This window comes from Coenobita brevimanus, chromosome 22 (genome assembly GCF_032717465.1).
Source record: "Coenobita brevimanus isolate Jiangsu-jjx chromosome 22, ASM3271746v2, whole genome shotgun sequence".
Taxonomy (NCBI): domain Eukaryota; kingdom Metazoa; phylum Arthropoda; class Malacostraca; order Decapoda; family Coenobitidae; genus Coenobita; species Coenobita brevimanus.
In genome coordinates, this window is record NC_136975.1 from 4,958,759 (window position 1) to 4,980,670 (window position 21,912).

Below are 21,912 nucleotides of genomic sequence, written 5' to 3' on the forward strand. Positions count from 1 at the left end.
AGATGGAGATGAGGTGAACGGGAGAACAATATGGAGATGAAGTGAACAGAACAAGATGGAGCTGAAGTGGACGGGAGAAGAAGATGGAGATGAAGTGAACTGGAGAACAAGAGGGAGATGAAGTGAACTGGAGAGCAAGATGGAGATGAGGTGAACAGAACAAGATGAAGATGAACACTGCTATGGAATGAGAGAGAGAGAGAGAGAGAGAGAGAGAGAAATAATTTAACCTTTGGACTGAACTGGCGAAAGTATGACATATTAGGCTACATTAAAAGGCCTGATAGTGTGACAATGTGTATAGAGCTGTAGAGAATTAGGTGGGAATAGAGGAGAGGAAGGGTATAGTGGAGGGCAGGAAGGGAGAAGTGGAGGGGTGGAGGGGTAGGGAAGACGGGACAGAGTGGTGGGGAGTGAAGGGGGAAGGAGAAGAGTGGATCGGGAGGTGGGGAGCGGCGAGTGACACAAAGGTGGGCACCGGGGCAGGAATGATTGAATTACACTCCAGCACCGCATGACAGACCCCGCCACACCTCACACACACACACACACACACACACACACACACACACACACACACACACACACACACACACACACACACACACACACACACACACACACACACACACACACACACACACACACACACACACACACACACACACACACACACACACACACAGAACCATATAGTTTTTTCCCTTTAAGTTCAATTCCTTTCCACTTTGATATGGAGAGCTCGCTGCACCGTATAGATGGCAACTCTTTTCTTCAATAATGCCACTTCAGATATTTGGTCACAGAATGCATATGGGTAGAACGTTTCAATATAACAATACACTACATTAAACTTGCAGCTGGTACTGGAGAGGGTCGCCTTCAAATGATGGTACCAATACAACTGGGCGGCTCTCCTGTCCTGTTATACACACGTCCCTCAACTCCCTCCCTGCAACATCAACACTAACAACAAACTTACAGCTACAAACAACCCAGTACTAGCAAATCAAAAGACAATGACGCCAAATTTATGGTGACATGCTAAAAAAAATTCTAGGATGTAATCATAGTTGTAGAGTCTTTCAAAGTAACTGATTCTTTGGCTATGGAGTGTTTCAGTGATAAAAGTGTTCCTCGTAAGCTGGGATATGATACCAAATTCTTTTCTCTCGGTTGAAACATTAATCGTAAGAGACTGGAACATATATGAAGTCCTAGATTCTCTTGATCATTAAAAAAAACAAAAAAAAAAGTCTGTCGTTAGCCATTATACACTGTGAAGTAGGCTTCTCGAAAATTATAATTTTTTGCAAGTGATCTTTATATATATCCAATAATATATGATGCTGGAATCGTGATCTTATTTTTAGATAATTAATACAGCATTGACGCATAGCATTTCCACTAGGGCAAGCTTCTGACAGTGCGACATTTCTTTCTCTTCGCTTTCACAATTTTTAGTTCATGCGACTTAATATTCTCTCGCTCCATGGGTGAACCTGATTTTCACTGATTAATTAATGGGTTCGTCAGTACTGCTTCACCTTCAATAACCTCCTGTTGGTGGAATTCTCAGCTCTCGTCGTCTCAAATTTTCAACTATGATTTCAGGTTCTGTTCGCTTCATATTTTTTTCGATACTCACTTCAGTTCTTGATTTCCCTTCACCCTTCCCTTCCCCTCTTCACCCCCTCCCCCCCCATGACAAGAGGCATGGGAGAGGGTCCGGCTGGTACTTGTCAGCTCTCCCATTCCCCCCTCCCCTCCCTCCCCCCCACTCGAGAGGGATTAAGGTGGGATTACTGGCTAATATACCACACATCTCAGCCTGTCCCCCACCACAACTACCACCGTTACCACCTAATGCACTCACCAGCGACTACCACAACTACTACCACTATCTCTAAAATTAAACTATGACCCTCCCTGTAAAACAATTAACTCTAAGCCCTTGACCACCCCGTTTGGGATGCATGGCGTCTGGCAATGGATGGATGGATGGATTACCACCTCATACTTTCCCGTAGCCACCACCACAACTACCAGTACAACCACCTCTCCACCACCACCACAACCACCACTGCCACCACATCTACCACCACCAAAGCAATACCTAGACCACCTCATAAGCTCCCTGCCACCACCATAGCTACTATTGTCATCACAAGTACCACTACCTCATCCACCTTATACTTCCCCTGCTCCCTACCACCACTACCGCAACCACCTCATACATCTCCTGCCCCAGCCACACCTATCACAACCACCTAAAACATCCTCCTCACTTGACTGCAGCCACCACCACAACCACCACAACTACCACGACACCCCATACATCCTCTCCCACTACTATTACCATCACAACTACCACTACTACCACACCTCCATCTCATTCATTCCCTACCCCCAACAAAAACCACCACTACCACCTTCTATATCCATCTGCCTCTACCACAGATTTACCAACACATCTACAACTACCACCTCAAACACCCCCTCCTCTCACCACAACTACCACTATCACCACAACCACCACAACCATCTCCCACAACTTCTGTCCCCACCGCAACTACCACAATTACCATAACTACCACTATAACCACAACCATCCTACACACTCCTATGTCCTCACCACAAATACCACTGCCACCGCAACCACCACTACAACCACAACTACCACAGCCATCTTATAGACCATAATACCCTCACCACAAATACCATTACCGCCACAACTACCACTGTCACTACCACCACAACCAACACCATTACTACCACCACAACTACCACTATCACTACCACCACAACTACCACTATCACTACCACCACAACTACCACTATCACTACCACCACAACTACCACTATCACTACCACCACAACTACCACTATCGCTACCACCACAATTATCACCATCACTACTACCACAACTACCACAACCACCTTACACACCTCCCTGCTCACCACAACCATCACTTCCATCGCAACAACCTTTACCATCTCATATCATCCTGTCCACCACAACTACCACCACAATCACTACTACCACCACAACTACTACATATAAATTCCTTCCTCCACTACAGTCACCCCATACGGTTCTAAGCCTGACCAATGCATCTTTCCATTAAGCACTTACCTGTTTAACTGTCACACTATTTATTTATTTAGTCTCTCTCTCTCTCTCTCTCTCTCTCTCTCTCTCTCTCTCTCTCTCTCTCTCTCTCTCTCTCTCTCTCTCTCTCTCTCTCTCTCTAAAGTATATTTTTATGTAAAAGTTATTATCAGCAATATATATAGCAATGACCTCAAGATTACCTTCATCTAAAACGTCTCTCCTTTCTCCTCACCCTCGCCTCAAATTTCAACAGATATATCACTAAATTAAAATAATATAACTCTTCACTCTTGCCACACAACAACACATGGAACAATGAAAGATAACAAATGACACTGTTTTTCTATGGAGATCAATTTGCCCTTTTTACCCTAACTTGGCCTAAAATCACCTTCTCTCCATCTCGAATGCTTAGTTGTAACGAGAGAATAACACATGGATGATGCTAGTCACGGAGATGGGCTATGGGAATGATGTAGGGCACCAACATCGTCTTAGTCTGCCGTTTAGAGATAAGCTGTAAAAGGACGAAAACCTGAGCCAAGTTAAGGTGAAAGAACTACAGTGTCTCTTATAGCAACAGTCAACAGCGCATTCTATCACCACCAATACACTTATCGCGTCTGTTCTTGCTATATTCTCTAAAATTTGTGGCTGCTCCTGCTACCTCAGAGTCTCTCATCATTAGAACATCTGCTACAAGAATATGGAAGCTCATAAAACACACACACACACACACACACACACACACACACACACACACACACACACACACACACACACACACACACACACACACACACACACACACACACACACACACACACACACATTTTAAAACCACTGTACATGTCGAAAATATTATGCGCAATGACAGACGAGTTTCCACGATTTCTACAGGGTGATCGATTTTTCCTCCAGTGGTTATAGCACATATCAGTCTTAATTAAGTAGACTTCTCAGACCATCGACCATAATTAACCTTCTTCCACATTTAGGAATAATACACTGGCCAAAGACGCATGATTTTATTCAGCTTAGGGATATAGACTTCAAACCTTTGTCCATGCAATTACGCCTGAAGAATTTAGTTACCCCAGACAATTTTATCAAGCTGAAGGGAATTATTTTATAATACTGAAAGATTTAGGCAATGTACGCACAGCCGAAGCACCGAATATGATGTCTGCTGTAAATTTTGCCATGAGAAGTGCTGCATTTCCCTTTGGTATGCCATGTGTCACAATGAAATGCTTCTTATATTTCCACGTTCGAAATAAACACATCATTATCATTATTGCCGCGAACACTGTCATCATTGCTGCTGTACTGGTTGACATCGAGTATTATATGATGAAATAAACTCCTTGATAATGTTAGTTTACTTACGTTTGTTCTCTGCTCTCTCTGTATCTATGGTCAACTCTCGATCTCTCTCAGCATGAATGTATCGCAGAAATATTTGAGATACAGAGTTTACCACGAATCCAATTTTTTAAAGCATCGCACAGGATTGTTGCTCCTTTACTACGTTTGTACACACACACACACACACACACACACACACACACACACACACACACACACACACACACACACACACACACACACAGTATAAATTGATATGTACTCTACATATACACATACACCTGGAACTGCTCGACACTTGTACTACTAAACTTATTAATCAAAACAGTCCTTTCGGGGAGTACATTGTGAAATACTTTTCCCAGTTACACTAATAGGAAGGATTCGATCAAATGTTTACTAACGCAATGAGAGCGCTGTGTGAGCCAGGACACGGCCAGGTGAGCAGCGGTGACTTGTGCTGTGGCCAGATTCACGAACATATTCACAATTAAAGCCTTATCGCGACTGTGATCTGGTTTCACAGGGAGTGCAGATTTTTCCCATATCTATTTTCCTTTTCTTAAAAATAAATGAAGAAAGATTGAAAGAGAGAAAGAAACAAACACAAACAAAAAGAAAGAAGAGAGAAAATATTGATTATAAAAAATGTAATTACTACCGTCAACATATATTTCTTGCTTTAGCAGGAATGACAGGGAAAGACGAGTGCAGAATCTTCCTCCGTCGCTTGTTCCTATTCCTATTTTTTTTTTTTTTTTTTACCGAATGGCGACTTGGTTCAGCTTGGGGGAAGACCTCTCGTATTGAAGGGGTAAAAACAGCAAACAGCAACTCCCTCGATAAAACAGTGTCTTTTAGCTATATCATTTTTGCTGCCCAAAGACGATTTTATTCAGCGCGATGATCTTTTTTACTCTGTTTTCTTTTTATTCTTTGCGACCGAATGGCGATTTTCAGGAGATGGAGATTCTTTGCCTTTTAACAATTTATTTCCTGGTAACTCAGTGGCAGAAGAGGAGAATACTACGGCTCTGCATCCCTTCCAGAGCACTTCTTTGTGACTAGCATCATATTCTGTTGCTGATCACGTGTTATATCACCGCAATGAAGATGGAGAGATGCCATTTTTATGCCAAGTTAAAGTGAACGTTGGAAGGAGCCTCGGACTAAAGATATTAACCCTCTCTGTTTTCTGTATGCTTTTTCCAGACGATTTTAATGAGCTTTTGTGAGACATCAGGGGTAAATGAAGGCTGTAGCTAACCCCTCCAGTTTATAAATTGTCTCCAGTCTGAATAAAATCGTCTGAGGATGTCAAGAATAAGATAAAAAAGGCCACGGGATTGAGAGAGCTAAGGGAGACTTTCGTAAGAGGAGGAGCCATGGAGCGCCGCCACCCACGGCCGAAGAAACAGAAAAATGTTCATTCTAGTCGGTTTGTTTTCATCTGACGGAACTGGGCAATGATCACAACGGAAATGCTAAACCGTGATTCCATGAAAATTAGATGAACTCTGCTTATGGGGGAGGAATGAGTCTCAATGGTTACCAGTCAAATCCATCCTTCTATTTGATTACACTTGGCCATCGACTGAGCTCAAAAAGGGTTGTCAGGGTGGAGTAAATGCACGACAGTAGTTGCAACCTCACCCTCATCTGTTCGTGAACCCGGTGGACCGCAGGCTGAAGTTCCCGTCCTCTATAGGTTACAAATCTCCATCAAATGAGAGAAAATTGACTGTATCTGCAAAATTATCCTGTTCCTGCTGCTGAGGGGCGATTTTATCCAGGTGGTGGGAAGACTTCTTGTGATAAAAGGGTTGGATATAATCAGCACTATACTCTTTTCACTCTAACTTGGTCTAAAACTGCGGTCTCTCCAACACGGATGCTGAGTTGTAGCAATAGATTATCACTAGAAATATGTTGCTCGTCACGAAGAAGTGCTATTAGAAAGGGTGTAGAGCCAAGCAGCATCGTCTTTTTCCTGCCAAAGAGTACGGTGGAATAAGCAGCAAAAGAACTAAAATCTGGGTCCAAGTTAAGGTGAAAAGAGTATTTATCATCTTAGGTATCGATTATCTTTTGCCACTGATCGACGATTTTTTTATTCATTGCAATGGCCTTTATTTATTTACATATTTTTATTGTTTTTTTTTATTATTTAATACCTCCGTCAACGGAGTTGAAGGAGGCTATATATTTACCAATGTTTGTCTGTTTGTCCACATGATGTCTCCAAAACTTCCCAATGAATTTCAATGAAGTTTTGTTGAAGGGTGGGCCATGGGCCAAGAAAGATGTGAATTAAATTTGTGGGCGGATCTGGATCCTATGTATTTCACACAATATATCCACGGATCCGGATCCGGATCCGGATCCTTTTTAATGGCAATGGCATTTGCGGAGGTATGCGCTCTCGAGTGCTTTCTAGTTTATTTATTCATAATTAATTAATTAATATAATTATTAATTTATTTTTTTATTTAGTAATTATGTCTTTGATTTCTTCATGCTACTGCATAGATAATATATTTAGATGATGGGAGCTCCCCCCACGAAGGAACAAGTTAAGCTTTTGAATCCGGCGATATTTTGTTTATTGTTATTTTAACTTGTTTTTTTTTTTTTTTTTGGCTCAGTTGCTACTTTTCAAAATGGATGGATTGCATATATCTGTCACTAACCTCCTTTCTACAAAAAATACTAAGTTCGACAGAACCATATAGTGGTGGCCTAATTCACCTCTTCTATCCTGTAGCGTACTTATCCATCTAATTCTTGCGTCTCCAGGCAGTTATATTCAGCTTAGGAAATATCTGCTATTTTGAAGAGAGTACCGAGGACGATATCTAATCCCTCCAGTTCCACAAGTCTATCAGCAGAATAAAATCGTCTGAAGGTAGAAAGAATTAACTCAAAAAGGTGTTGCCGTATGCGAAGGGGTAAGGGGAGAAAAACTGATAACGTTATCGGAGTAAAAATAAAAATAATAAGACGTTTTAGTATGCAAGGGAGAAAGGGAAAAATGAATCCTAAATGTGTGTGTTTGTGTGTGTGTGTGTTTGTGTGTGTGTGTGTTTGTGTGTGTGTGTGTGTGTGTGTGTGTGTGTGTGTGTGTGTGTGTGTGTGTGTGTGTGTGTGTGTGTGTGTGTGTGAGGGGGGGGGGCAGGGAGAGAGCACCGCCACGCCCGGCCAGGGGAACAGGAAAGGGTTAATTGGCTTGTAAAGTTTCCGGGATGAGGCTGTGCACGGGGGGCGGATGGACGGAGCGGCGACGACGATTACGCGAGGTGTGTGTCTTGGTGGAGTGAATTTTTAGACATTGAATATTGCTAGTCTGAATCACATTATCCTGAGTTAGGTTTATATTAGTCCTCCACTGACACGTTACCACCGAAATGCATAATCAAAGTTCTATGGTTTTGACTGCATTAATAATCAAGCTTTAGCAACCAACGGAGTAAATGGTAACTACACAAACTGTCTTTAACGGTGGCTATTATTCTGGTCTTTTTTTTTTTTTTAGTTAGTGTATCTTATCTCAGAACAATATCTACGGAATATTTTCTTGTGACTAAAAACCTTTGTATGGCACATAATATCTTTACTACTGTATGGTTTAGATGTAATAAATGAAAATGGCTTGTAATATAAGACGGAACACCAAAAAAATAAAACACACCCACACACACCCACACCCACCCACCCACCCACCCACACACACACACACACACACACACACACACACACATACTAAAATGGGGGTTAAAAAAAAAATAAAAGCACCATGTTTCATTTCGATTTCGCCCGAGCCAGGATGTTAATGGGAATGTCTTAAAATATTATGAGAATGGTGACTTATTTCAGTTTTATTTCTGTTACTACCAGAAGATTTTATACAGCTTGTGAGAGCGTCCGAGAAATGATGAAGGGTTTAGAAAGGCTCTGTCTAAACCCTCTTAATGCAAAACGCTTTCTTGGGGCTGAAAAAAATCGTCTGGAGAGGGTAAATAAGTATATAAAACAAGAACTACATTGGTTTCAAGAGAGTAACAGCATCCAATCCCAAACCATCATACCATCGCCGTAGACTTGCGATCAATAATCCTTTTACACGATTTAAGATATGGGAAAACGCAGTGAGATTGCCGTCATTCCAGTCCTCTTGATTTTAAGGGATTGATTTAGCAAGATTTCCTAGGTTTGTTCTTATAGACTTAGGGATAAAAAGTTGGCCTAGTATTGCACATTTTCTGCATCTCAGTTTCCTGTCTATCTACCTATGTCTTACTTTCTATCTATTGCACATCTTCGTCCCAGTTTCCTGTTTATCTATCTATCTATTAGTCCCGTAAGGTGTGGCCACAAACAAATTTCTTCCACGTCGCCCTGTCCTCCTCCATTTGGCCGCCCTCCTTTAAATTCACACCCCCTCTCTCATATATCTCTCCATTCCATCCCTCCATCTCATTCTCAGTCCCTGTTTTTCCGTGCTAACTAATACTGTAGAACTGAAGGAGGGGTTTGATAATCTGCATCTGTCCTTAAAAGATTCTCTAAGATATGACGCGTCGGGGAGGAATAGTGACAGTCATGATTAATAATAGTAGACGCGGTGGAACAGCAATCAGACTTTTTTCTCTGGCTTTATTACTGAACTAACAGCCGTAACTCTAAAAGCTAAATCACGAAGCAGAAGGAAAACTAATTTTTTACGGAACATTCACGGAACGTCTGTGATTTTTTTTATTTGCACAGCTTGCGTCAGAAAATACATCAGCGACAGAGAGAGGACAGGAAAGCTACACAAATTATCGCCAAATAGTGTGGAGAAATAGGCGAATGAGAGACTGACTAGGAGAGTGTATGTGGATGAGGAGGAGGGGAGGAGGAGACGTCCGAGGTGAGATGAAAGAATGGGGTGGAGAGGTGTTGTGAGTAAAGAGGTGTGGGTTGTAGAGAGGGTTGCCTGATCACGGACGGCAGAGAGACATGGAGGTGATTTGTTTGTAGCTACCTCTTTCAGGATTAAGGCGTCTGGGTATGGAGAGATGTATAGAACTGTGGGATTGTCAACACCTTCTCGCTCTCAGATTTAATAATTCGATTTAAGAGTTTTGCGAGGCAATGTGAGAGTATTATTGACCGAAACCGTACTTTCATGTTCTCTCTCTCTCTCTCTCTCTCTCTCTCTCTCTCTCTCTCTCTCTCTCTCTCTCACACACACACACACACACACGCTATATCGCTTCGCCTTGCTAAAAGCGGGAGATAACCAGGATGTGGGACGCAGTATGAGGCAATGAAAGAGAAGTACAGTATCTCCCTCAACCGTACATTCGCGTCCCCTCAATGTCACCCCAGTCCCTTCCCTACACACACACACACACACGCAGTCACCCCTCTCTCTCCTTCTCTCTCCCCGCGTTAATTGGACCGCGATATCGTTATTTTACCGCGAATGACGTGATAATGACATCTTAATGACTTGGGAAATGAGGAGACGGGGCGGAGATGAGTGCCCAGCCCCTTGTTCCACGTGGAAATTGAAGCAAAATTCGGTACGGAGGTGTCGAGATCAGCTGAGATGATTTTGGGGGTTTAATTGAGACGAGTTTTTCCCCCTGTGCTTGAGTGAGATTTACGGCTGAATAAAATCGTCTGAGGGTAATAAGAATAATATAATTTGAAGGTAATATGGACGTTACTTTGGCCCGAAAAAGAAAATGAGACAGTAAAAAGGATAAAATCGTCGAAAAAAATTAGATCAGGTGAGAGAGAAAATTTTTTGGGGGTTTAACCTAGATCCCAGATGAATTAAATCGTCTAGTGGAAGAAACAATAAAATAACCTGGCGCGTTTCAAGATTAGGAAAGAAAGGAGACGATTACATGGAGCTAAAATGAGCCCCCCTTTGTACTTTATTGAAATACACGGCTGAATAAAATCGTCTGGCAGGGGTAAGAATGAAATGATTAGACGATTGAAAGGATATTTTTCATCTGTCTATAACAAAAAATATTGGTCGGAAGTGTCAAAATTAGGTCAAGGAGACGATTTTTTTAGGTGTTAAATAAGACTGTGGTTTGGTGAGATTTACGGCTGGATAAAACCGTCTGATGGTGCTAAGAAAAAATCGTCAGGGGGGGTGTTATATGATGCAGAAGGGATGAAAATGGAAATGAACTGACACTCCTTTTATGCTTTGTGAAATTATCTACTACTACTACCACTACTACTACCACTACTACTACAACTTCTACTACTACTATAACCGCTATTACTACCACCTATTATTTTTATTATTATTATTATTATTATTATTATTGGAAGGGGGTATACTGAGACCATATAGTGCTTGGTGAGATATGTGGATGGATGAAATCGTCTGGAGGAACCAAGGACTGTACGGCCAGGTGGGAGTAAGAAAAAATAAAACTGTATGGCAGCAAAAATAAACAAAACAAAGATAAATGAGTAAATAATAACAGATAAATAGATAAGCAGATCGATAAATAAATAAATAAATAAATAGGTAAACAAACAACCAATAGATAAACAGGCAAAAAACAAAGTAAATACCTAAATAAACATGGAAATAATTACATATATAAGTAACAAAAAAATCTGGTAATTATTAGGAGGAAAACACAGGAAATACTTTTGAGATACAAGTGCGATTCTGCATGTTATATTCCTTGTCCTTCCTGTCACTCGAATCTTGGTTACGAGTGGGAATAAAATATCGTATAACTGAGACTTGTATTTTGCAGGAAGGAGAACGAAATGGGAATGCAGAATACTCCCATAATTAGGTGTTAAGGTATAGTAAATAAATCATCATCATCATCATCATCATCATCATCATCATCATAATAATAATAATAATAATAATAATCAGAGTTACGAGATGGGAAGCGCTGTCGCAAGTCTGTCTGCGTGTTTCGTCACTGACATGCTCTCTACGACGGAGCTCAACCCTTCCAATGCGAGAGGGTTTTTCAAGATCAAATAAATCGTCTGACCGTAGCGAGATGAAAATACTAAACGAGATGACCTGCCTGTTAATTGAAAAACTTTGCTTTCGTCATACACCTAGTTTGTACGAAGAGACGATTTTCCAAAGCTGAAAATAATGATCTGACGGAGGCGAGGGCGAAACCGTCTTGGCACTTGAAAAATATAATCGTTTGGAAATTAAAAGAACAAAATAAGAGAGGAGATTTAAGGGGACATTTAAAAAGGCATTACGTGGCACTTCACCTCTGAATTTATTATTATTATTATTATTATTATTATTATTATTTTATGTGTACGATTCTGGGCATAGGTTTAACAGTTCATTCTCTGAGGCCCAGCAGTTCACCTAAGTAACATTCACCTCCACATGTTACCATTTCGACACAAGCACTCACGGTCCATACTGATTATATACTAGGGCTGAATCAAAACTAGAAAATATCGCCTGGAGGTAGCAGACGTAAAAATTTCTTGGCAGTGGGAAAAACAAAATCTAGCGGTAGCAAGGATATAAAATTGTCTGGCGGTATAAAAAAAAATAATCACACAAACACACACACACACACACACACACACACACACACACACACACACACACACACACACACACACACACAAAGATGTCATAATACTGAATAGGTTACTGGATTTTTTTTTTTCAGAAGAAGCATCCCTTAAGCTGCATTAAAATAATCAGGCGTTAGCAAGAAAGAGAGAAAATAAATGAAATCATAGTAATGTAATAAATGAAGATTATTTGCAACTTTTTCACGACAAGAAATCCTCACTTATTAGAAAAAAGGTCAGATAATTTGGTAGTAGGAAGAATATCAAAGAAAGACTATCATAACAATCAAATTTTACACTCCGTTCTCGTGACATTAGAGAGAGGAGTTGAAAATATGACGCATAGCTAAATCCAACAAGAACACCCGTGAATAGGAATTGACTTAATTAAACACCTTCATCTTCTTTGTTGCCGTAATCTATCTGTTACAAGTTTTGGCAACTCCCTTCAATACCATCACAATAAGGGGTGCATATTACAGGTACAAGAGTTTTCACCCGATCCAGTATATCCACGAGTATGTTGCTGACTATAGCCGGATGTTTTCAATTACTTATATAAAATTATATGTGAAAAAAAAAAAACGTAAAAACTAAAAGATTATGATTTTTTTTTAGTGCAGCATCCAATATCTAAATGGAGCAAAAACTTCTTCCCTATCTGATTGACAACTTCAGACTGCTGGAGATGTTGTAATAAAAAGGATATAATCGCTTATGTTAAAATGAAACCTGTTAAAATCTTCCGAAACATCTAGCTATAGAACAAAGTTACTTATTTGGTATTTATGATATTTAATGAGGCATAACAGAAAGGAATAATTGTTTTGGTAATTATCAAGCAATAATTGGGAAACGCCATTGGCTCGCAAGATTACTTACATCCAATAATTGCGGGTAATTTTTCTAAATTTTGCTGCTTTGGCCGATTTGCAAACGAAGTCCCACATGCAGTATTGTTGCGTTTGTTTATCCTAAATTTTAGTGGCTGACCACGAATTGAATCAGTCCCTATAACATGCTAACTCCATCTCCGATCGTTGATTTGTCCTCTTACTTATTGACTCAAAATTATCACTGTTCACTATGGCTATTTTCTATTCCGTTTGCCGTTGATCTCCGTAAAGTCTTAATTCATTGAAATTTCTGGTTCTGTTTAACTTACAGAGAAGTAAAACTCGCACAGTATTTCCTAAGGTGATTATCTACATAGTTTTTACTGACGAATAATCTTTTTGCCTAGATTATTCGAGGGTGAAGGAATGCGTGGGACAGAACGAGAGAATGACAACAATGACCTAATTTCTTCCTCCCTCAATACTCTATGTGGCAGATTGGTGGGTCAGATTTAATACTGATAGGACCACAAATCTGGACGAAGTTTAGCGACAAACGAATATGCAGACACACGATAAATAAATCCAATCACAGCGACGTTATGAAAGCAGAGGACCGCACAAATTTGTTGTCGTCCTACCCATTTTGTTTACAAGATCGACATGATAACAAAGTGTGCGTTGCGGAGTGAAAGTGTAAAAATGATGATCAAAAAATCTCTTCTTGAAAAATCTGACGAGGAACTGAAAACTTAGTCAAATCCAGCAACTCAAAATGCGTGACTTTAGGATCTATGATGTATTATTCAACTTTGGCGAACTAGAAGGATTTGTTTACCCAGATCCTTCCCGCTCCATCCTCTGTCTAACCTCCTTTACCCTCACCTCTGAACCTTACCACACCTCTGCCTGCCTCACCCCGCCACACCCCTCCCTGCCTCACCCCGACACACCTCTTCCTGCCTCACCTCCCCACACTCCTGCCTGCCCCTTCCCCCCACCGCACTCCTGCCACCCTTGCCTGTCCGACCCCACCACACTCCTGCCTACCTCACTCCGCCACATTCTTGCCTGCCTCACCCCACAACACCCCTTCCTCACCCCACCTCACCCCTGCCACGCCCAACCAGCATCTCTCGTCCCCGTCACATAGTTAAGAGAGAGAGAGAGACTAAACCTTATTCAGTTTACCGTAAGGCTCACATCAGACTCTACCAAGCTCTGCCTTCCAATGACGAGTTATACTGCTACCGCCAAAACATTTTATTTAATTTAGGAAAAGACCCTTGGAGTGACGGGGTTGAGTGTGTGTGTGTGTGTGTGTGTGTGTGTGTGTGTGTGTGTGTGTGTGTGTGTGTGTGTGTGTGTGTGTGTGTGTGTGTGTGTGTGTGTATCGTTGCTATCTCCAGGCAATTAAACTAAATAAAATCGTTTGAAGGAAACACGACTAAGATGTCATTTTCTCAAGGGACTGATCTCTCTCTCTCTCTCTCTCTCTCTCTCTCTCTCTCTCTCTCTCTCATCTCAGAGATATTCATATATACATAATCTACTCCTGGGTTTCACGACAACGCTCTCACTCATCACCATCATCATCATCCAGACCCGATTTCTCACTCATATGCATATCCATCATCATCATCATCATCATCATCAAAGCCCTCATTTTGTCTGTTAGTGTGGGCGTGGGAGTTGTAGTGGGAGTAGGGAGTTGTAGAGGGAGTTGTAGTGGGAGTAGGGAGTTGTAGAGGGAGTTGTAGTGGGAGTAGGGAGTTGTAGAGGGAGTTGTAGTGGGAGTAGGGAGTTGTAGAGGGAGTTGTAGTGGGAGTAGGGAGTTGTAGAGGGAGTTGTAGTGGGAGTAGGAAATAAATACGTGATGCAGGGTAGACACTGACGACACTGACAAGGCCGTACCCGCAAAACGCAAGAAATCAAACAGCGGAGTGGAAGGAGAGAGCTATTTTTGGCCCACCCTGTATATATATCTTTTATTTTTCTTCTTTCCATTTCCATCTTCACCTCTGTCTTCCGTATCGTCTTGATCCCTTCAGACCGAGGACGTTCGAAGTCTTACATGCTTGCTGTCTCCTAGGAATTTTATCCAGCTTAGAACAAACCTTTCTAACTGAAGGGGGGTGAATTATAGCCACCGATAGCCTTCTAAGTAACAGGGTATTTTCTTAGGTGATTGAAATCTTCTAATCAGCTGATGGAAATCGTCTAGTAACAGTATTAATAATAATAATAAAAAATAATAATAATAATAATAACAACAACAATAATAATAATAATAATAATAATAATAACAACAACAATAATAACAATGATACTACTACTACTACTAAAAATAATAATAATAATAATAATAATAATAATAATAATAATAATAATAATAATAATAATAATAATAATAAAGTGGGTCACGTAGGGGAAGGGTTAAGCTCAGATAATTTCCGATCTCCATTATCTCCATTATTTTGTGCTCAGTGTCTCTTGGGATATAATTATAAGAGGCTTTGGTGATTCCCTAACACCTGTTCTTCAGCGATTCATTCGGATCTTGAATTTGGCTCTCTATTGTATTTTGTTTTTCTCTTGGAAGGAACTGTTACTGCGGGCCATGGCCTTTGGTTCCTTCTTCCTCGCATAAAAAAAAAAAAAAAAAAAATACGCCAGTGTAGAAATAAAGGGACGTAAATAGTAACTAAGAGAATGTAAATATATGTAATGCTTAATAAATCTCTAAGAACTATCGACAATAAAACAACGTAAAACATATGAACATGTCAAAGTGCAAAGTGCTAAATAAATCGCTAGGGAATACTACTAATAAATCCCTAGGGAATACTACTAATAAAACCATGTAAATAAAGTAAATTACAGTGTTAACGTGTAAATAAATCGTTCAGGAAAAGGTGTTTGTATGACACCAAAAATCCGGCTCTGGCTTTCAGGGGGTATTTGTCTCTGAGGTGCGTTCTTATGAGGAGGAGGAGGAGGAGGAGGAGGAGAAGGAAGAAGAAGAAGAAGAAGAGGAGAAGGAGGAGGAAGAAGGGCAGGAGGAGGAGGAAGAAGAGGAGGAGGAGAAGGAGGAGGAAGAGGAGAATGAAGAAGAAGAAGAAAAGAAGAAGAAGAAAAAGAAGGAGAAAAAGAATATTAATAATAATAATAAGATGATGATGATGGTGATGATGATATGTACGAGGAGGAGGAGGAGAAGGAAGATGAGGATGATATTCGTATTAAAAGATATCAGTAACAGAGAAGGAAACATTTTAAGGCGTTTAATGTGGAATAAATCAGTCATGAATATGTGTTAGGGAGCCTTCTAAACTGACGAGCACGAAATGTATCCGAATATTAAAAGTTATCTGTAACATACAAGAGGATATTAAGGTGCAAGTGGATTAAATCGGTCAGAAGGAAGTGTTACGGAGCCACCTCATAGCTGACTATAAAACTTAACCTATCCGTCTTAAAGATCTACGGTCAGACGATTATATTCAGCTGAAGAAAAAAAATCAGGTCGTGAAGGGGTTTGTGGGAGCCGAATGTAACCCCATCACTACGAATGGTCGCTCCTAAGTTTCAGGAAATCGTCTGGAAAAATAAGTAATAGAGTCAGCGGAATGAAGGGGTTAACCTCCATTTATCTGCCTGCCAACCCCCCGTCATACTCAGCCCATTTCCCTCAGTATATTTCAACATACTAAAGCACATACTATTATCCTATTACAGCTTCCTAGTTCCTCGGCTATCGGTAATATAAATGACAAGGTATAACTCCAAAGTCGTCGATAACTGTAGACAGAAATGCATGGAAGTAAATATATGCATTTCAGAACAATAAATAACTAACTAAATAAATAAAATCGAATGAAAATGCAATGCCAAAATTTCGTCATTGGCTTCGTTCTCAAAAATAATAATAATAATAATAATAATAATAAATACGCAAATAAGTAAATAAATAATAACAGTTCCCAAGCTTCATTACTGTCTTCGTTCTCATCTCCTCCCTGTCGCCATAGAACTTTTGCTCATACGATGCTCGACACGAAGTTTTTAGCCTCTAGCATGTTTCAGTCACCGCGTTTTGTAGTCGCTTCCTGTTCATTAATCGAGGAATACAATGGCGATTATGAAGTACAGAATAAACCCCATCACTACTATGACGCCCACCCCCCTTTTTTTTGTAATTTTGATCAGGGCAACCACCGGATGATTTTATTCACCTTAGGAGGGATTTTTGGTAATGCGAAGGGGTTAATGAAAGTCATATCACATCACTTCGGTTCACAAGCTGAATAAAAAAAACATCGAGATAGCATAGTAAAAATGAAAATAGACGTCATTGTAGTGAAGCGGCTAAACAGTGTTTGTAGACACACACACACACACACACACACACACACACACACACATGGATGGTTAAAGAGAAAGGAAGGAGTGTTATTTGAGAAGGAAAGAGGGAGCCTTGGGGAGGTGGGAGGACAGATAGAAGGGTATGATGGGATGGAGAGAAAAAGAGAATTGGAAAGAGAGAACAGTATGTAGAAGAGAGGGATAAAAGAACTGAATGGAAAGAGGATGTGAATCACACACACACACACACACACACACACACACAGGGCCTCACCTGCAGGATGTGCGTCTCCGGCGGTGACCTGCGGCACCGGCTGCTCCTGCGGCCGCGGAGGTCTAAGGATGTCCTCGATACTGTAGAGACGTGCGGTGCGATTGGGAGGTGGTCCCGTCGTCGGCGACAGCTGCGTGTCCACCTGCGGTAGCGGCGGCGGGGTGCGCTGGGGCTCCTGCGGCGGCGGCGGCGGCGGCGTGGCGGACTTGAGGGAGCGCTCCATCATGGCGGCCACAACACTCACAACAACAACACTGAGCTCGTCGCCGCCCGGGCTTACCTCGCGACTGGCCCGCCGCTCATCTGCTTATTTCGTTTATACCGGCACCCGGGACCCCTAATCATTTCAACACTATTTACACGAACAATGCATACACACCTAATCCCCCGTGGTGTTGACCAATGAGAGCGCGGGTCGCCGCCACACAGACCAATCAGCGCCCAGGACTGCCTGTGGTATTGGGATAATTCGCGGTTGGATAATAGTGACTCCTGGCTGGTGGCAGAGGCGCGAGAGTTGGCGGAAAAATGTGCACTTCTTGTATACTTTCTCTCCTCTCTTTACCCTTTTTATACATATACACGATATATTACGTTCCTCTAAGCAAGGGGAGCCATGGCTTAGTCCACACCTCCAAAAACTTACTAATTTCGGAAGCTGTGAGGCGAGAGCTGGCAGCTGCGGGAGAGAGCGGCGGGGAATCTGAGGACGCTGATTGGTTAGCAGAGAATACACGGAAGGTTGGCCAAATCCCAGCCCCTAATGGATGCTTGTCTCGGTAATAATGAGCATCTCTCCCCATTGTCCGCGGCCAGGGCTCGAGTGGGCAGTATACGGCGCTCTCTGACACTTAATACACCATCAACTAGCTCCCCCTACCCACCCACTGCTCCTCATAACCCCGTCTTTTAATCTGGTTAGAACTAATCGAAGGCCTTCATCGTAGACACGGAGGTTTAATTTCAGGGATGTTGAGGGTGGATTTTTCTGACGCTGGAGGAGCAACACGTGAAGAGGACGAGGGAAGAGCTGAAGAATGAAAGAAGAGATAGAAGGAAACCGATGAAGGAAGGAGAGATAGAAAGGGAGAGAGATGGTAGAGATATAACTGCATGTGGGGAAAAACTCTCTCAGAGGACCTCGCGTTATAGAGCTAAATTGAGCACTCGATGTTTTTCTGTCCCACTTCTCCTCGGGAGGGGAGAAGAGGAGGAAAAGAGAGCAATTGACGGAGGAAGAAGACGGAGCAGAAGAAGAGGGGAGGAGTAGAGAAACGAGGAGGGGGGAAAAAGGGAAAAGAAAAAAAAGAACGTAACTTTTTGGAAACCAGGAAAGCTGTGTGTATTCCGTGCTAATAAAGTTTCTCGCCTGGATGCCAGTGAGGTCTATTTACCCTCACCCGAACCTGAGGCAAAATGGCCTTTACGAGCGAGACTCCATAAGGGCGATCAGAGGTCCAGGTGGGTTAGGACCTTTGCATCCCCTGACGTGGTGGTCTATTGAGGGACGTGATCACGATATAAAGTGAAGAGCAAAGGATTGTTGAGTTGTATTTGCCGATCAAAAGTCAGCGAAAATGGCGAATGATGAATTTGGGGGAAGGGAGAGGGGAGAGGAGAATCTTGTCCCCACTTACAGGCTACGTGAGGGGAGAGAGGGATGGGTGGGAGGGGAGATGGGGAGGAGGGAGGAAGGAATCGGTGGCGAGGGGAGATGGGGAGGAGGGAGGAAGGAATCGGTGGCGAGGGGAGATGGGGAGGAGGGAGGAAGTGGAAGAGAGAGGAGTGAGAGATGGAGATGAGAGGGAGTTAGGGAGAGAGAGACAGATAAAGAGGAATGGGGAGGAAGGGAGTTGGCGATAGAGGAATGGATGGTTAGAGAGAAAGGAAGGAGTGTTATTTCAGAAGGAAAGAGGGAGCCTTGGGGAGGTGGGAGGACAGTGGGAGGGTAGATGGGATGGAGAGAAAAAGAGAACTGGAAAGAGAGAAGAACAGTATGTAGAGGAGAGGGATGAAAGAACTGAATGGAATGAGGATGTGAAAGAGGGGAAAGAAGAGAATATAAGAGAGGGGAAACGTGTGTGTGTGTGTGTGTGTGTGTGTGTGTGAGAGAGAGAGAGAGAGAGAGAGAGAGAGAGAGAGAGAGAGAGAGAGAGAGAGGGAGGGAGTAATAACTGGGACATCAGCCGAGGCACCAACACTTCGGAAAGAGGACGAATGAAAGGGAAGGTGCATGAGGATAAGATGAACCCTTCCTTCGTTATTCTTGCTCCATTTACCCCCTCACCTTCTGATTCCTCCCCGTAAGCTGAAGAAAACCGTCTGAATATATGAAGATTACTATAGAAAAGTCACCATCGGGATTCAAGGAGTTAATGTTATAAGTAATGATATCCACCATACGAAAGATTTTGGAAAGATATCAGCGACAGACAAGAGAAAAATTATAGCGTAAAAAAAAAGATGACGCATAAAATTAAACTGTTATTAGGTAATATGTAAAAGGTAATATTTAAAATAAAATAATGGAAAAGAGACTATTTAAGTGTAATTACCTGTACGCAAAATGTAACAGGTAAAATGTAATGCTAATGAGGTGAGGTATAAGAGAATATTTGGCCTTAATTTTGCAGAACGTAAAATTTCATACATAAGATGATACTAGAGGAGAAAAATAAAGTGTAATAAACAAAAAAGTAATACGTTAAATCAGATGACGTAGGTGTAATTACGCAATATATATAAAACAGAAAAAGTAAATAAAGTTAACGTACAAGAAAGGTTAGGTTAAAAAATGTACATGTAATGCATTATGTACAATTAGATTACGTGCAGGAGGAGAGTAGGCTACTGTGTAATATTTTAAAATGTAATATGTAATATGTAATGCGTACAAGAGAAGTTACGTGTAATTTTGCAATAAGTAATATGCAATACGTGCAAGAGAAGGGTACAGTTCAATATAATAAAATGTCATGTAAATTATAATACGTAGAGTACATTAAGAGAGAGAGAGAATAACTGGGTGCAACATGCAAAGTAAATCGCTAAGGAAGGGGTGCTACTATAAGCCTCCAATACCACCTATGAAATACGAGAATCAGGATTAATATTTCCTTGTGGGTAAGGAGGCAGCCAGTCACCCCCACCCCTCCAAAAAAAAAAATTGAAATGAAGTGGTTTCTGGGGAATGACTCAATGATCTATAACAAGCATTAAGGGAGGCGACTGGGGTAAACCGTAAATCAGCGAACAGGAAAAGGGAAGCGACTGAGGTAAACCGTAAATCAGCGAGCAGGCAAACGGAAGCGACTGGGGTAAACCGTAAATCAGCGAACAGGCAAAGGGAAAGGACTGGGGTGAACCGTAAATCAGCAAACAGGCAAGGAGATGCGACTGGGGTAAACCGTAAATCAACAAACAGACAAAGGGAAACGACTGGGGTAAACGGTAAATCAGTGAACAGGCAAAGGGAAGCGACTGGGGTAAACTGCATATCATCGGGGCCTGCTTGTGGTCGTTTAAAAATGGCTTTGTGTTGACCATTACTTAGGAGAGCTGAGACTGAAAATGGATAAATGAAGTTGCTTTCTGATATATTCCAGTACTATCTTGATGGAGCTGGTAACAGTAGGGGTGTCAAAAATAAATGAATAAAAATAATAAGGCTTCCAATCTCATGTTTCTTTGTGGCTGAAAAAAAATAATAAATTGTGTATCTTGCACCTTTATTATTTTCTTGTAAGTTTATTTATATGAGTAAATTGGGAGTGTGTCGTCCTGTCTCGGCTACCTAGGTATATAGATTGAAGAGAAGTTTGTTTATGTTTCTTATATCGACAAAATTTGCATTAATAGTATAAGTGAGAATACTTACTCTTGCACTACGGTGACTTTTTCCATTTTCTATTTATTCCTCCCAACAGATTACTATTTTATTAAGCTCAGAACCAACCTCTTGTGGTGAAAAGTTTAGAAACAATAGTAACCTCCTCATTAAAGAGTCTATTATTTTTTTCTCTCTCTCTTCAGGTGGCTTTTTACTTCATATTAAGAGAAACCCCGTGTAGGGAATGGGTTTATATGTCATAAAGAGAGAGAAATTGGTAAGGAAAATGCGCTAGGAAACAGATTAAATTGATCAGAATATACCTTTTGGACTGAAGTAGTGTGACATTTAGTATAAAAAAAAAAATGACAACACCATAAAATGCAACAATATAATGACATTTGCAGAAACAGCTTTGTGGAAGGTATACTCAAACGTGGAACTTTTGTTAATATATACTGAGAAGATACAACGGTTTAGGCCCCACTTGGACCCTCTCCAGAAGCCAAATAGGGCCAGAGTTTTGTATCTT

General features: G+C 41.3%; 1 protein-coding gene across 1 annotated transcript in view; it reads right to left on the minus strand.

The window, feature by feature from the left end:
• The window catches only part of LOC145392373 (uncharacterized), an 84,832-nt gene extending 67,055 nt beyond the window's left edge, over nt 1-17,777 (minus strand). Inside the window, exon 1 of the mRNA XM_080266775.1 lies at nt 17,552-17,777. Coding sequence (XP_080122901.1) covers nt 17,552-17,777 — 226 coding nt within the window. The remainder of the gene's footprint in view (nt 1-17,551) is intronic.
• Between the last annotated feature and the right edge of the window lie 4,135 nt (nt 17,778-21,912).